The sequence below is a fragment of the Rhinoderma darwinii genome, chromosome 13 (assembly GCF_050947455.1).
Source record: "Rhinoderma darwinii isolate aRhiDar2 chromosome 13, aRhiDar2.hap1, whole genome shotgun sequence".
NCBI classification, from domain to species: Eukaryota; Metazoa; Chordata; class Amphibia; order Anura; family Rhinodermatidae; genus Rhinoderma; species Rhinoderma darwinii.
In genome coordinates, this window is record NC_134699.1 from 69,659,978 (window position 1) to 69,676,443 (window position 16,466).

Here is a 16,466-nt window from a genome sequence, read left to right on the forward strand (position 1 = left end):
CATTATCCTGCACCCCAAGTGTCAGTATCCTGCACCCCAAGTGTCAGTGTCATTATCCTGCACCCCAAGTGTCAGTGTCGTTATCCTGCACCCCAAGTGTCAGTGTCGTTATCCTGCACCCCAAGTGTCAGTGTCGTTATCCTGCACCCCAAGTGTCGTTATCCTGCACCCCAAGTGTCGTTATCCTGCACCCCAAGTGTCGTTGCTCGGAGAACATGAAGTGCGGAGTCGCTGGTGGAGGGAGATTTATTTGCTCTTCACAGTCGGTTGGCGGATGACATGTACTGTGTTAGGAACGCTCTCAGTTTGGAGATGTGTAATGTCTCTTTGATGGTGGTGTCGCGGTTCCGCAGGTGGAGCAGACCACTCTCCAGCGTGACGTCACTCACCAGCACCGTGAACATGACGCCCATCTCATCGTACCTGCAAACACATCACAGACAACGTAACCATCCCCCGCTCTACACAGCAGCTATGTACAATCCGCCGTCTGATAATCCGGCACACAATGCAATACATGTGGAATTCTCTGGGCCGTAGTCTATTATTACATGAACATCTGATAATCCAGAATATATGATCATTTAACCCCTGTCAAACCCCATTGATGCTGGATTAAAGGAATTGTACTGTATTAGACTCCATCTCCTCCACTCACTTTGTAAACAGCGGCTCCATCGGGGTATGTAGCGTGTCCAGGTATCCGGGCCACACGGCGATCCCGCCACCCCGCAGCTCCGACAACAATCCCTGACAAACCTGACAGAGAGGAGGGGAATACAGGACATTACCGGGGGTCTCCTCCACCGCCGACCCCTCAATCATCAGACATGTCTACTACCAGCGCCTCAGAACTGAGGAGCCGCCATGTGACCTGAAGCAACCAGTCACAGCGCAGCTTTCACTTTACCACAGCTGTCTGAGAGATGAAAGCGGATTGGTTGTTATAGGTCACAAGGTTAGATATAAAAGGCTCATAATCTGTCAACTCACAGGTCAGGTGAAATATCCAATAATCCAGAATATCTGATAATCTATCACCACACTGGTCTCACCAACACCAGAATGTCACTATATATCTCTGATAATCCAGAATATCTGATAATCTATCACCACACTGGTCTCACCAACACCAGAATGTCACTATATATATATATATCTATATATATATATATATATCTCTGATAATACAGAATATCGGATAATCTATCACCACACTGGTCTCACCAACGCCAGAATGTCACTATATATCTATATATATATATATATCTCTGATAATCCAGAATATCTGATAATCTATCACCACACTGGTCTCACCAACACCAGAATGTCACTATATATCTATATATATATATATCTCTGATAATCCAGAATATCTGATAATCTATCACCACACTGGTCTCACCAACGCCAGAATGTCACTATATATATATATATCTATATCTCTGATAATCCAGAATATCTGATAATCTATCACCACACTGGTCTCACCAACGCCAGAATGTCACTATATATACACACACACAGTATATCTCTCGGATAATCCAGAATATCTGATAATCCACTACTTGTTACATTGATACCGGATTAAAGGAATTTTACTAATCTATTCTATATAACCGTCTACGTACCAGTCGTAAATCGGAAGCGGGGCCTTTCCCCAAATCCAACGCCACTTTAACGGGGGCCAAAGATGGATGAATCTTCAACACCTAAAAGGGAAAGTATGACATCACACTGAGAATATACACGTCCCGGTATATATATATATATATATATATATATATATAGTACCACACGGACCCTCCCATAAACCGTATATGCCATCCCCCTATACTACAAAGAACAGATCGCGGCTGACAACTACCAGGAATTCCCGATCTACTGTCTCTGCACAATAGATGAGAATTTACCGTTCTCGGCTGCTCCTTCCCCCGCGGTGACAGGGACGCGGTCAGGTGCAGAGCGTCGGAGAGGAACGCCAACAAACCGCGGTCCAGATCGCTGCTCAGCCACAACACATGTGGGACGATCGACTTCCTGCCGTCCCGGCCCTGGCGATGCGGAAAGGATAAGACCAGGGTGACGAATACACACAGGAAAATTCCTTTAATCCGGCAAATCTGATAATCCAGAACTACAAAATATCTGTGAACTAAAATATCCAATAATCCGGAACTTCTGATAATCTGGCATCCATGAATATTAGGGTTTATACGAACACGGATCATAGTAATACGTACGTGGAGTTTGGCGCCGGCCCCAGCATGCATCTGGGTGAGGGCGGAGTCTTCCATCGTGCGCAGGATCTCCACTGGCTCCTTCCCCCAGGGAAAGTGGTAATTGATGAGGAAGGTCTTCGCTCCCTCTGCGTCCTGCTCGTCGCTGCTGCTGAATCCAGACGGGATCTGCGCGAACTGGGGAGACATAGGTGGTCACCGGAGATGGCAGTACCCCCTCCCCCTCCCTCCGGACGGGTCACTCACCCTGCGCCACCACAGCAGCCTGTGCCGCAGCCAGTAGTCGCGCCACTCCGACAACGTTTTTCCAGAACTGAACCAGCAGAGCGCCGCCGCCGTCCTCTCCCCCGTCCTGAAACGCAGAAACATGAACACCACCAGGTACTCACTACCCCTGCGCGCTCCCCCTAGCTCAGTCAACAGGTAACGGACGCCATTCACGGAGCCGGAATACGGCCAATGGGCAGGGTCTGATGCAAAACGTTGGCGGACAATCAGAAGCCTGTAAACAAAAGGGCGCCCCTGCTGGTGGTGGTTTATATATTGCGTCCAAAAATGGCTGCACAACAATTATTACAGAGTGCTACAACGGATTTCGCAACGCTCCTGCGCCACGTCACCCAGGCCAAGACCTCAACTGACGGTTACATACCGGTGGAGACCGGCGCCATTGTCTTGCAGATCCGGGACGGTATGAAAGCATTTTCCCACCTCTGCTATACCGAGCGGCAGCTTCCGGTTCACCAGCTCCAGACAGTCAACGTAGTGCAATAAGGCGCCTGCAACATGGACCGAAAAAAGGGGGCGGTTTATAAAATACATCTATTTCGACTAAGTATTACCCAAATTTCCCCCTAATCCCAGGTCACGGGCAGCAAAGAAACAGCTACAACCGCTCTACAGTGTGAGGACCCTGCAAACAGCCCCCCATACCTCTGCTTCCTGCACCCGCGGGTGTGACATGGACGTAGGGGGAAAATACGGCGACACAAAACGGAGAGCCATAACTTTTCTACCATTGGCAACACCACAGACAGCGGCCGCAGGCTTAGCCCACGAGACCGATCTGTCCCGTCCCCCCCAACACCGGCTATGACGTACAGCTGCGTTGGTAAGGGGTTAATGAGGTAACGTCAGACACGGGACCCTCAATGATCATGAAAGGGTCCGGTCACCCGTAATAAACTTCCACAATTTTCCAATCTACTTGGTCTTTCAATTCTGCACCATTCTCAACATACCTCCTTGCTGTCAGTGAACGGAAATCCCATGTACATTCAGAGGCTGAAACCATATCCTCACTTTAAACTTCTCACAGCAGAGGATTTGTTTCAATTGTGTGCAGTCTACACATCGCTCTGAGAGATAAACGCAGCAGCACAAATCGTTTGCACTATCCTGGAATCACACGCTGCGTACAACTGTAAAAAAACGCTCTGCTGCGAGAAATATTAATACAGGCTTTCGGACTGATGTAAAGGAGAATGTTCCCATTCATTGACTGCAAGCAGAGATCTTGAAAAACGATGAACGATTGAAACACAGAGTTGTAGAACTTTTCACCGTACAGAAGACTTGACACCGGCCCTTTAACTAGTTCCTATACCCCGGTGGCCCATTACCATACAGTAGGTCCTGGCGTAGAATGGTGCGGTGCCCCTGGCGCTCCTCTGTCGCCGCGTGCGGCTCGTTTCTGGTTGAGTCGTTGAGATCAGGACAATGGCGCAGAGTGTCGATGGGCAGGACCTGCTCCGGGCTCAGCGCCACCATGTTCCACCACTCGTTTATAATGTTCTTCTTCATCTGGATGCCCAGGGGTCCGAGGCTGTGACATCCTCCTAGAACGGAGGCCACGGTCAGCCCCTCCCCCAGAATAAAACCCCGGCGCTGACACAAATCTAACAGGGCGTCTCGCGTCCGATCAGAAGACGGCGCCGCGTATAGCCTGATACTAGGACGCAGCCAACCTCTGCACGACGTCACTATCAACCTCCTGTCCATGCTCCAGGTCACCCTGACTACAACGCAAGACATCCTCAACTTCAGTCATGTGACCCTAATCAGCCGGCGGAGCAAACCGATGAACCGCCAGCGCTGAGATCCATTATGTGTAGCGGTCAAGAGGAACCCTGCCAAAAGAAGAAAAGATTATCATCCTGAGTTACATCCTGTATTATACTCCAGAGCCGCACTCACTATTCTGCTGGTGGAGTCACTGTGTACATACATTGCTTATCCTGTACTGATCCTGAGTTACATCCTGTATTATACTCCAGAGCTGCACTCACTATTCTGCTGGTGGAGTCACTGAGTACATACATTACATTACTTATCCTGTACTGATCCTGAGTTATATCCTGTATTAGACTCCAGAGCTGCACTCACTATTCTGCTGGTGGAGTCACTGTGTACATACATTGCTTATCCTGTACTGATCCTGAGTTACATCCTGTATTATACTCCAGAGCTGCACTCACTATTCTGCTGGTGGAGTCACTGTGTACATACATTACATTACTTATCCTGTACTGATCCTGAGTTATATCCTGTATTAGACTCCAGAGCTGCACTCACTATTCTGCTGGAGGAGTCACTGTGTACATACATTACTTATCCTGTATTATACTCCGGAGCTGCACTCACTATTCTGCTGGTGGAGTCACTGTGTACATACATTACATTACTTATCCTGTACTGATCCGGAGTTACATCCTGTATTATACTCCAGAGCTGCACTCACTATTCTGCTGGTGGAGTCACTGTGTACATACATGACATTACTTATCCTGTACTGATCCTGAGTTATATCCTGTATTATACTCCAGAGCTGCACTCACTATTCTGCTGGTGGAGTCACTGTGTACATTACATTACTTATCCTGTACTGATCCTGAGTTATATCCTGTATTATTCTCCAGAGCTGCGCTCACTATTCTGCTGGTGGAGTCACTGTGTACATACATTACTTATCCTGTACTGATCCTGAGTTACATCCTGTATTATACTCCAGAGCTGCACTCACTATTCTGCTGGTGGAGTCACTGTGTACATACATTACATTACTTATCCTGTACTGGTCCTGAGTTATATCCTGTATTATACTCCAGAGCTGCACTCACTATTCTGCTGGTGGAGTCACTGTGTACATACATTACTTATCCTGTACTGATCCTGAGTTATATCCTGTATTATACTCCAGAGCTGTACTCACTATTCTGCTGGTGGAGTCACTGTGTACATTACTTATCCTGTACTGATCCTGAGTTACATCCTGTATTACACTCCAGAGCTGCACTCACTATTCTGCTGGTGGAGTCATTGTGTACATACATTACATTACTTATCCTGTACTGATCCTGAGTTATATCCTGTATTATACTGCAGAGCTGCACCTGCACTCACTATTCTGCTGGTGGAGTCACTGTGTACATACATTACATTACTTATCCTGTACTGATCCGGAGTTATATCCTGTATTATACTCCAGAGCTGCACTCACTATTCTGCTGGTGGAGTCACTGTGTACATACATTACATTACTTATCCTGTACTGATCCTGAGTTACATCCTGTATTATACTCCAGAGCTGCACTCACTATTCTGCTGGTGGAGTCACTGTGTACATACATTACATTACTTATCCTGTACTGGTCCTGAGTTACATCCTGTATTATACTCCAGAGCTGCACTCACTATTCTGCTGGTGGAGTCACTGTGTACATACATTACTTATCCTGTACTGATCCTGAGTTATATCCTGTATTATACTCCAGAGCTGTACTCACTATTCTGCTGGTGGAGTCACTGTGTACATTACATTACTTATCCTGTACTGATCCGGAGTTATATCCTGTATTATACTGCAGAGCTGCACTCACTATTCTGCTGGTGGAGTCACTGTGTACATACATTACATTACTTATCCTGTACTGATCCGGAGTTATATCCTGTATTATACTCCAGAGCTGCACTCACTATTCTGCTGGTGGAGTCACTGTGTACATACATTACATTACTTATCCTGTACTGATCCTGAGTTACATCCTGTATTATACTCCAGAGCTGCACTCACTATTCTGCTGGTGGAGTCACTGTGTACATACATTACATTACTTATCCTGTACTGATCCTGAGTTACATCCTGTATTATACTCCAGAGCTGCACTCACTATTCTGCTGGTGGAGTCACTGTGTACATACATTACATTACATATCCTGTACTGATCCTGAGTTACATCCTGTATTATACTCTAGAGCTGCACTCACTATTCTGCTGGTGGAGTTACTGTGTACATACATTACATTACTTATCCTGTACTGATCCTGAGTTACATCCTGTATTATACTCCAGAGCTGCACTCACTATTCTGCTGGTGGAGTCACAGTGTACATACATTACATTACTTATCCTGTACTGATACTGAGTTACATCCTGTATTACACTCCAGAGCTGCACTCACTATTCTGCTGGTGGAGTCACTGTGTACATACATTACATTACTTATCCTGTACTGATACTGAGTTACATCCTGTATTACACTCCAGAGCTGCACTCACTATTCTGCTGGTGGAGTCACTGTGTACATGCATTACATTACTTATCCTGTACTGATCCTGAGTTATATCCTGTATTACACTCCAGAGCTGCACTCACTATTCTGCTGGTGGAGTCACAGTGTACATACATTACAGTACTTATCCTGTACTGATCCTGAGTTACATCCTGTATTATACTCCAGAGCTGCACTCACTATTCTGCTGGTGGAGTCACTGTGTACATACATTACATTACTTATCCTGTACTCATCCTGAGTTATATCCTGTATTATACTCCAGAGCTGCACTCACTATTCTGCTGGTGGAGTCCATGGAGTCATACTTTACATCAGTGACATCACTACTGCTGAATAGTCTAGAGGTGTGACGTCACTACACATCAGATATAAGAATGTATATGGTTATTGACGGCGCTCGGGCAGGATAACGTATTTTGCCCTCACACAATACAAGACATAAACCGTGACCACAGCCGCCCGAACCTGCACACTCCTCACTCCTTCATTCATGTGCTTTCAAAAGAGGCGGCTCCTGTGCGTTCCAAGCCTCGGCTGCCAGTGCATCTTGCGTTTCAAACGTTTCTGACGTCCGTGGGAGGTACGTCCCGCGTATGACCTCATCCCGCAGGACGTCGCTCGTTCAAAGCGTAGGTCTGTATTATTGGTGCGCAGTTTTGCTTCCTCTGTGTAAGCCGCAGCCTCTGCCGTGCGCATGCGCGTGCTTTTGTGCTGGGCTGGGCTTCTTTACTCGAGTGCGCATGCGCGTCTTTCTCGCGGGCCACGTTCAGCAATATTTGCTGTAATTATTCAATGCCTGTAGCAGAGGTATTACTGACTTTCCCAGGCTTATGTAATAGAAGAATGATATGAGTATAGATTACTACATAAAAGGGCACCGTGGATTTAGGGGACCTATCCCTAGGTTTGGGGCACGTCATTATGCAGCTGGGGTGAAGGGCTCCAAACCTGCCCACGTCAAAACCGCATGTTTTATAAGGTAAAAAAAAAATGTCGGGAGGAGTCCAGTGCCAGGGGGCATTGTGCAGCAGGACAGTATAACTGCATGTAAATGGCCGTGTGGTCTTGCGGGTATAGCGGCGGTATTCATTTACGAAGGCTCTAGGCTACATTCACACGGCCGTTTTCAGAAGAATAGCACTCTATGGGTATGTTCACATGGTGAAGACTGGTCCTGGCCGAGGATTCCTCACACACAGCTAGCGCGGAGCCCGGGGAAGCCCCTGATGTCCTCTGTGGAGAGGCGCGTGACTTTCATCCGTATTGATGATGTTGCGTCGGTCAGTCTGGCGCGCAGTCGTCTCCGTAACTACTTACCAGTTCTATGGGGCTTACGGAAACGGCGCGCCACACCGTTTTCTTCTTTATGCTCCGGTATCACGCGAGTCAGCCGCAACTCAAAAGAAGTGCAACGGAGTTTAGGGGGCCCTGTTCTAGAGACAGATCTGGGACCCGCGTCCACCGCACATTTCTGACCTTTCCTGTGGATGGATCTTAAACGTCCCCGATGGAGAAAACGGAAGAAAAAAACCCTTTAAGTCACCTGACCTCACTTCCTGCATTTAGGACCGCTCCTATGTCCCTGGAGATTGGGGGAGTGAGGCCGCCGCGTGCCACCCCTGGAGTGGACCGGTCCAGTCACCCGACGCACCGACCTCACTCAGACTACTAGTGAATGAGGACGCGGCGGTCCGAGTGAGGTCGGTGCGTGCCGGTGTCAGGTGACTGGTCCACTCCGGGGTGGCACACTGAGTAGGGCGGGCAGAGCCAAGTAGTGAATGACACGGCAACAGCACTGATCTCACGGGCCAGATGAGCCCGGCGCCCTCTAGAGGGGGCGAGCGCGGCGCCCTCTACAGGGGGTGAGCCCGGCGCCCTCTACAGGGGGCAGCCCGGCTCCCTCTACAGGGGCTTTCGACAATTAAATCCATCAGGTTTTTTTTACCGCCCATGAAAAAAACCCCAGATAAAACTGCCATAGGGACTGGCAATGGATGGAAATGGAGAAACGGTCGCAAAAAGGCTGCGACAGACTGAGCGTTGATCTGTTTTTATTGGCATTTTATTTTTCTTCACTGTGTGAACGCAGCCTTATTCAGACAACTAGGCGGCAAATCAGCCGTCAAGAACTAGTTTTAGGGCCGATTTGCACCCGTGCAGGACACGTTTTCACAGATCCCTTAGATGTGAGGGGACCAAGAAAATAGGATCTGCCCGCCCTCCCTCCCATGTGAACAGCCCCATACATAGATTTTAGCGCAGCCGCGTGACCCCATCACACTGATGACTACGGCCTTACACTCCACCTGACCGTCCCAGGATCAGAGGCAGCATCACCAGCTGGACCCCGCTGTCCGGCACCTGTGGATCTCTGGGGGTCTCTTCAGGTGATTAAAGTGAAGATTCTAGTGTTCTACATCTCGCTATACTTTCACTTTTCAGGATCTCTGCTTGCAGGCAATGAATGGGAACCTTAGCAATTTTCTTCCAGGAGGATGTGATCTAATTTCAGCACAGATCACTGTTATCAGCCATTTAGACTGAGGTTGACTTGGACCTTGATGCTCCAGCGGCAGGATCTGAGTGCAGGTACCGGTCCAGCATTGTCCTGGCGGCTCTGCATCTTTACTCTATAGTAGTGGTCACTCCCCAGGATTCCTTACCATATATCATTTACCCCACACAAAAGCATTCCCTGCAGACAGGCTGACAACTACTTTCCCACGGTCATATCAGTCTATATCAGGGGTCTCAAGCACGCGGACCGCATGCGGCCCCTGGGGCTGTAATCTGCGGCCCATGGGACACAGAGCTGCTAGTACAGGATCTGCTCCGGGACTCTGTGGAATTCCCTGACATCGCTGCCCATATATGGACAGTGTCAGGGTCTTGCCCGGAGCAGAGCGCTGGTGTCGGCTCTGCTCCTGGACTCTGTGGAATTCCCTGACATCGCTGTCCACACATGAACAGCGATGTCTGGGTTTTCCCCAGAGCGGAGTCTCGGGCAGAGCGCTAGTATAGGCTCTGCTCCAGGACGCTGCAGAATTTCCTGACATATCTGCCCATATATGGACAGTGATGTCAGGAACAGAGCTGGAATCCCAGGCAGAGTGCCAGAAGCGGCGCTGCGGCAGCCTCCACAGAGGGGGCAGCGGCAGCCTCCACAGAGGGGGCAGCGGCAGCCTCCACAGGGCGCTGCGGCAGCCTCCACAGAGGGCGCAGCGGCAGCCTCCACAGAGGGGGCAGCGGCAGCCTCCACAGAGGGCGCTGCGGCAGCCTCCACAGAGGGCGCAGCGGCAGCCTCCACAGAGGGCGCAGCGGCAGCCTCCACAGAGGGCGCAGCGGCAGCCTCCACAGAGGGCGCTGCGGCAGCCTCCACAGAGGGCGCAGCGGCAGCCTCCACAGAGGGGGCTGCGGCAGCCTCCACAGAGGGGGCAGCGGCAGCCTCCACAGAGGGCGCTGCGGCAGCCTCCAAAAAGGGGCTGCCCAATCTTGACGTGTGCTGAGCCGCCGGACTGCATTTAGCGACACTTAAACTGGAAAGCTGGATTGTTGAAATAAGCGTGTGGAGAAATATCAAATTTTAAAACTAGCGCTATTATTTAACATAGAGAAACAATTAAGAGCCCTTGATGCCAATGTATGAATATAAAAAGTTTTTAATTTATTAAACAAACACCATATAAGTTAAAATCCACAGACAGGTATGACTCGTATAGCAGGTGGAGGCCGCACACACATTGTTGCTGAATATAGTCTATGGGCAAATGTGAATATATTAGACCAACCTCCATCAGGAGTAGATTACCAAAGACAGTGCATTAGACAGTTAACCGGTCAGAATCATGAACTTACCCATATCAGCAACAAAGAGTGTCTGCTCCGCCGTATAAGCCCCGACGCGCGTTTCGCCACGTATGCTTCCTCAAGGGGATATATAATAATGTGTGTCCCGTCGCTACCCTTTATAGTGTTTAAAGCATCTGATTATGGCGATGCACAACGGCGCATCACCGCTGAGACGGCCGGAAGCGAGGCAAGCCCCACATCCGGCTCCAGGCACTGCAGCACACGGCCGGAATCCCAACGCGTAACGGGAGTTCCGGACATGCGCAGTGCGCCCAAGGAGGGGGAGGGGGAGTGCATCGCGGGCGGACATCGCAGCGGACATGCGCACAACACCGCAAAATCAAGGTTGTTTTATTGGAACCGGCATCAATGTATCTCTATTGGACGATCTCCCTAACCTCAAACTATGAATTGTATTAAAGAGGCTCTGTCACCACATTATAAGTGTCCTGTCTCCTATATAAGTAAAGAGACTCTGTCACCACATTATAAGTGCCCTGTCCCCTATATAAGTAAAGAGGCTGTCACCACATTATAAGTGCCCTGTCTCCTATATAAGTAAAGAGTCTCTGTCACCACATTATAAGTGTCCTGTCTCCTATATAAGTAAAGAGGCTCTGTCACCACATTATAAGTGCCCTGTCTCCTATATAAGTAAAGAGACTCTGTCACCACATTATAAGTGCCCTGTCTCCTATATAAGTAAAGAGACTGTCACCACATTATAAGTGTCCTGTCTCCTATATAAGTAAAGAGACTCTGTCACCACATTATAAGTGCCCTGTCTCCTATATAAGTAAAGAGTCTCTGTCACCACATTATAAGTGTCCTGTCTCCTATATAAGTAAAGAGGCTCTGTCACCACATTATAAGTGCCCTGTCTCCTATATAAGTAAAGAGACTCTGTCACCACATTATAAGTGCCCTGTCTCCTATATAAGTAAAGAGACTGTCACCACATTATAAGTGTCCTGTCTCCTATATAAGTAAAGAGGCTCTGTCACCACATTATAAGTGCCCTGTCTCCTATATAAGTAAAGAGACTGTCACCACATTATAAGTGCCCTGTCTCCTATATAAGTAAAGAGTCTCTGTCACCACATTATAAGTGCCCTGCCTCCTATATAAGTAAAGAGGCTGTCACCACATTATAAGTGCCCTGTCCCCTATATAAGTAAAGAGACTCTGTCACCACATTATAAGTGTCCTGTCTCCTATATAAGTAAAGAGACTCTGTCACCACATTATAAGTGCCCTGTCTCCTATATAAGTAAAGAGTCTCTGTCACCACATTATAAGTGCCCTGTCTCCTATATAAGTAAAGAGGCTCTGTCACCACATTATAAGTGCCCTGTCTCCTATATAAGTAAAGAGACTGTCACCACATTATAAGTGCCCTGTCTCCTATATAAGTAAAGAGGCTCTGTCACCACATTATAAGTGTCCTGTCTCCTATATAAGTAAAGAGGCTCTGTCACCACATTATAACTGCCCTGTCTCCTATATAAGTAAAGAGACTCTGTCACCACATTATAAGTGTCCTGTCTCCTATATAAGTAAAGAGGCTCTGTCACCACATTATAAGTGTCCTGTCTCCTATATAAGTAAAGAGACTCTGTCACCACATTATAAGTGCCCTGTCTCCTATATAAGTAAAGAGTCTCTGTCACCACATTATAAGTGCCCTGTCTCCTATATAAGTAAAGAGTCTCTGTCACCACATTATAAGTGCCCTGTCCCCTATATAAGTAAAGAGGCTCTGTCACCACATTATAAGTGCTCTGTCTCCTATATAAGTAAAGAGACTGTCACCACATTATAAGTGCCCTGTCTCCTATATAAGTAAAGAGACTGTCACCACATTATAAGTGCCCTGTCTCCTATATAAGTAAAGAGACTCTGTCACCACATTATAAGTGCCCTGTCTCCTATATAAGTAAAGAGTCTCTGTCACCACATTATAAGTGCCCTGTCTCCTATATAAGTAAAGAGACTCTGTCACCACATTATAAGTGCCCTGTGTCCTATATAAGTAAAGAGACTCTGTCACCACATTATAAGTGCCCTGTCTCCTATATAAGTAAAGAGACTCTGTCACCACATTATAAGTGTCCTGTCTCCTATATAAGTAAAGAGACTCTGTCACCACATTATAAGTGCCCTGTCCCCTATATAAGTAAAGAGGCTCTGTCACCACATTATAAGTGCCCTGTCTCCTATATAAGTAAAGAGACTCTGTCACCACATTATAAGTGCCCTGTCTCCTATATAAGTAAAGAGACTCTGTCACCACATAATAAGTGCCCTGTCTCTTATATAAGTAAAGAGGCTCTGTCACCACATTATAAGTGCCCTGTCTCCTATATAAGTAAAGAGACTCTGTCACCACATTATAAGTGCCCTGTCTCCTATATAAGTAAAGAGACTCTGTCACCACATTATAAGTGCCCTGTCTCCTATATAAGTAAAGAGGCTCTGTCACCACATTATAAGTGCCCTGTCTCCTATATAAGTAAAGAGACTCTGTCACCACATTATAAGTGTCCTGTCTCCTATATAAGTAAAGAGACTCTGTCACCACATTATAAGTGCCCTGTCTCCTATATAAGTAAAGAGGCTCTGTCACCACATTATAAGTGCCCTGTCTCCTATATAAGTAAAGAGACTCTGTCACCACATTATAAGTGCCCTGTCTCCTATATAAGTAAAGAGTCTCTGTCACCACATTATAAGTGCCCTGTCTCCTATATAAGTAAAGAGTCTCTGTCACCACATTATAAGTGCCCTGTCTCCTATATAAGTAAAGAGGCTCTGTCACCACATTATAAGTGCCCTGTCTCCTATATAAGTAAAGAGACTGTCACCACATTATAAGTGCCCTGTCTCCTATATAAGTAAAGAGACTGTCACCACATTATAAGTGCCCTGTCTCCTATATAAGTAAAGAGACTCTGTCACCACATTATAAGTGCCCTGTCTCCTATATAAGTAAAGAGTCTCTGTCACCACATTATAAGTGCCCTGTCTCCTATATAAGTAAAGAGACTCTGTCACCACATTATAAGTGCCCTGTGTCCTATATAAGTAAAGAGACTCTGTCACCACATTATAAGTGCCCTGTCTCCTATATAAGTAAAGAGACTCTGTCACCACATTATAAGTGTCCTGTCTCCTATATAAGTAAAGAGACTCTGTCACCACATTATAAGTGCCCTGTCCCCTATATAAGTAAAGAGGCTCTGTCACCACATTATAAGTGCCCTGTCTCCTATATAAGTAAAGAGACTCTGTCACCACATTATAAGTGCCCTGTCTCCTATATAAGTAAAGAGACTCTGTCACCACATAATAAGTGCCCTGTCTCCTATATAAGTAAAGAGACTCTGTCACCACATTATAAGTGCCCTGTCTCCTATATAAGTAAAGAGGCTGTCACCACATTATAAGTGCCCTGTCTCCTATATAAGTAAAGAGGCTCTGTCACCACATTATAAGTGCCCTGTCTCCTATATAAGTAAAGAGACTGTCACCACATTATAAGTGCCCTGTCTCCTATATAAGTAAAGAGTCTCTGTCACCACATTATAAGTGTCCTGTCTCCTATATAAGTAAAGAGGCTCTGTCACCACATTATAAGTGCCCTGTCTCCTATATAAGTAAAGAGACTCTGTCACCACATTATAAGTGCCCTGTCTCCTATATAAGTAAAGAGACTGTCACCACATTATAAGTGTCCTGTCTCCTATATAAGTAAAGAGACTCTGTCACCACATTATAAGTGCCCTGTCTCCTATATAAGTAAAGAGTCTCTGTCACCACATTATAAGTGTCCTGTCTCCTATATAAGTAAAGAGGCTCTGTCACCACATTATAAGTGCCCTGTCTCCTATATAAGTAAAGAGACTCTGTCACCACATTATAAGTGCCCTGTCTCCTATATAAGTAAAGAGACTGTCACCACATTATAAGTGTCCTGTCTCCTATATAAGTAAAGAGGCTCTGTCACCACATTATAAGTGCCCTGTCTCCTATATAAGTAAAGAGACTGTCACCACATTATAAGTGCCCTGTCTCCTATATAAGTAAAGAGTCTCTGTCACCACATTATAAGTGCCCTGCCTCCTATATAAGTAAAGAGGCTGTCACCACATTATAAGTGCCCTGTCCCCTATATAAGTAAAGAGACTCTGTCACCACATTATAAGTGTCCTGTCTCCTATATAAGTAAAGAGACTCTGTCACCACATTATAAGTGCCCTGTCTCCTATATAAGTAAAGAGTCTCTGTCACCACATTATAAGTGCCCTGTCTCCTATATAAGTAAAGAGGCTCTGTCACCACATTATAAGTGCCCTGTCTCCTATATAAGTAAAGAGACTGTCACCACATTATAAGTGCCCTGTCTCCTATATAAGTAAAGAGGCTCTGTCACCACATTATAAGTGTCCTGTCTCCTATATAAGTAAAGAGGCTCTGTCACCACATTATAACTGCCCTGTCTCCTATATAAGTAAAGAGACTCTGTCACCACATTATAAGTGTCCTGTCTCCTATATAAGTAAAGAGGCTCTGTCACCACATTATAAGTGTCCTGTCTCCTATATAAGTAAAGAGACTCTGTCACCACATTATAAGTGCCCTGTCTCCTATATAAGTAAAGAGTCTCTGTCACCACATTATAAGTGCCCTGTCTCCTATATAAGTAAAGAGTCTCTGTCACCACATTATAAGTGCCCTGTCCCCTATATAAGTAAAGAGGCTCTGTCACCACATTATAAGTGCTCTGTCTCCTATATAAGTAAAGAGACTGTCACCACATTATAAGTGCCCCGTCTCCTATATAAGTAAAGAGACTCTGTCACCACATTATAAGTGCCCTGTCTCCTATATAAGTAAAGAGTCTCTGTCACCACATTATAAGTGTCCTGTCTCCTATATAAGTAAAGAGGCTCTGTCACCACATTATAAGTGCCCTGTCTCCTATATAAGTAAAGAGACTGTCACCACATTATAAGTGCCCTGTCTCCTATATAAGTAAAGAGACTCTGTCACCACATTATAAGTGCCCTGTCTCCTATATAAGTAAAGAGTCTCTGTCACCACATTATAAGTGCCCTGTCTCCTATATAAGTAAAGAGACTCTGTCACCACATTATAAGTGCCCTGTGTCCTATATAAGTAAAGAGACTCTGTCACCACATTATAAGTGCCCTGTCTCCTATATAAGTAAAGAGACTCTGTCACCACATTATAAGTGTCCTGTCTCCTATATAAGTAAAGAGACTCTGTCACCACATTATAAGTGCCCTGTCCCCTATATAAGTAAAGAGGCTCTGTCACCACATTATAAGTGCCCTGTCTCCTATATAAGTAAAGAGACTCTGTCACCACATTATAAGTGCCCTGTCTCCTATATAAGTAAAGAGACTCTGTCACCACATAATAAGTGCCCTGTCTCTTATATAAGTAAAGAGGCTCTGTCACCACATTATAAGTGCCCTGTCTCCTATATAAGTAAAGAGACTCTGTCACCACATTATAAGTGCCCTGTCTCCTATATAAGTAAAGAGACTCTGTCACCACATTATAAGTGCCCTGTCTCCTATATAAGTAAAGAGGCTCTGTCACCACATTATAAGTGCCCTGTCTCCTATATAAGTAAAGAGACTCTGTCACCACATTATAAGTGTCCTGTCTCCTATATAAGTAAAGAGACTCTGTCACCACATTATAAGTGCCCTGTCTCCTATATAAGTAAAGAGGCTCTGTCACCACATTATAAGTGCCCTGTCTCCTATATAAG

The 16,466-nt window shown here is 46.1% G+C and overlaps 1 protein-coding gene across 3 annotated transcripts; it reads right to left on the reverse strand.

Annotated features, from left to right (window-relative positions):
• Window positions 1-228: 228 nt before the first annotated feature.
• POLG2 (DNA polymerase gamma 2, accessory subunit) lies at window positions 229-8,278 on the reverse strand. 3 transcript variants are annotated; one of them, XM_075846518.1, is made up of 9 exons: window positions 8,132-8,278; window positions 3,863-4,369; window positions 2,893-3,019; window positions 2,487-2,592; window positions 2,244-2,417; window positions 1,914-2,054; window positions 1,632-1,712; window positions 659-759; window positions 229-423 (listed from the first exon to the last, which is right to left on the reverse strand). In XM_075846518.1, exons 2-9 carry the CDS (start codon window positions 4,272-4,274, stop codon window positions 258-260), a joined length of 1,308 nt encoding a protein of 435 aa, XP_075702633.1. In that variant the 5' UTR covers window positions 4,275-4,369; window positions 8,132-8,278; the 3' UTR covers window positions 229-257. The 3 variants fall into 3 exon arrangements, with proteins under 3 accessions (XP_075702633.1, XP_075702631.1, XP_075702632.1); XM_075846516.1 differs by lacking the exon at window positions 8,132-8,278 and adding an exon at window positions 7,280-7,435; XM_075846517.1 differs by lacking the exon at window positions 8,132-8,278 and adding an exon at window positions 7,089-7,244.
• Window positions 8,279-16,466: the final 8,188 nt, after the last annotated feature.

What these genes read in the sequence shown, in the direction of transcription:
- POLG2 (XM_075846518.1), bottom strand. Translation starts at nt 4,274, where the DNA reads ATGTCTTGCGTTGTAGTCAGGGTGACCTGGAGCATGGACAGGAGGTTG. An exon ending in ACGCCAGGACCTACTGTATG is followed by an intron (nt 3,020 to 3,862) that starts GTAATGGGCCAC and finishes TCCATGTTGCAG; the next exon opens with GCGCCTTATTGCACTACGTT. An exon ending in AATGGCGCCGGTCTCCACCG is followed by an intron (nt 2,593 to 2,892) that starts GTATGTAACCGT and finishes TCTGCGTTTCAG; the next exon opens with GACGGGGGAGAGGACGGCGG.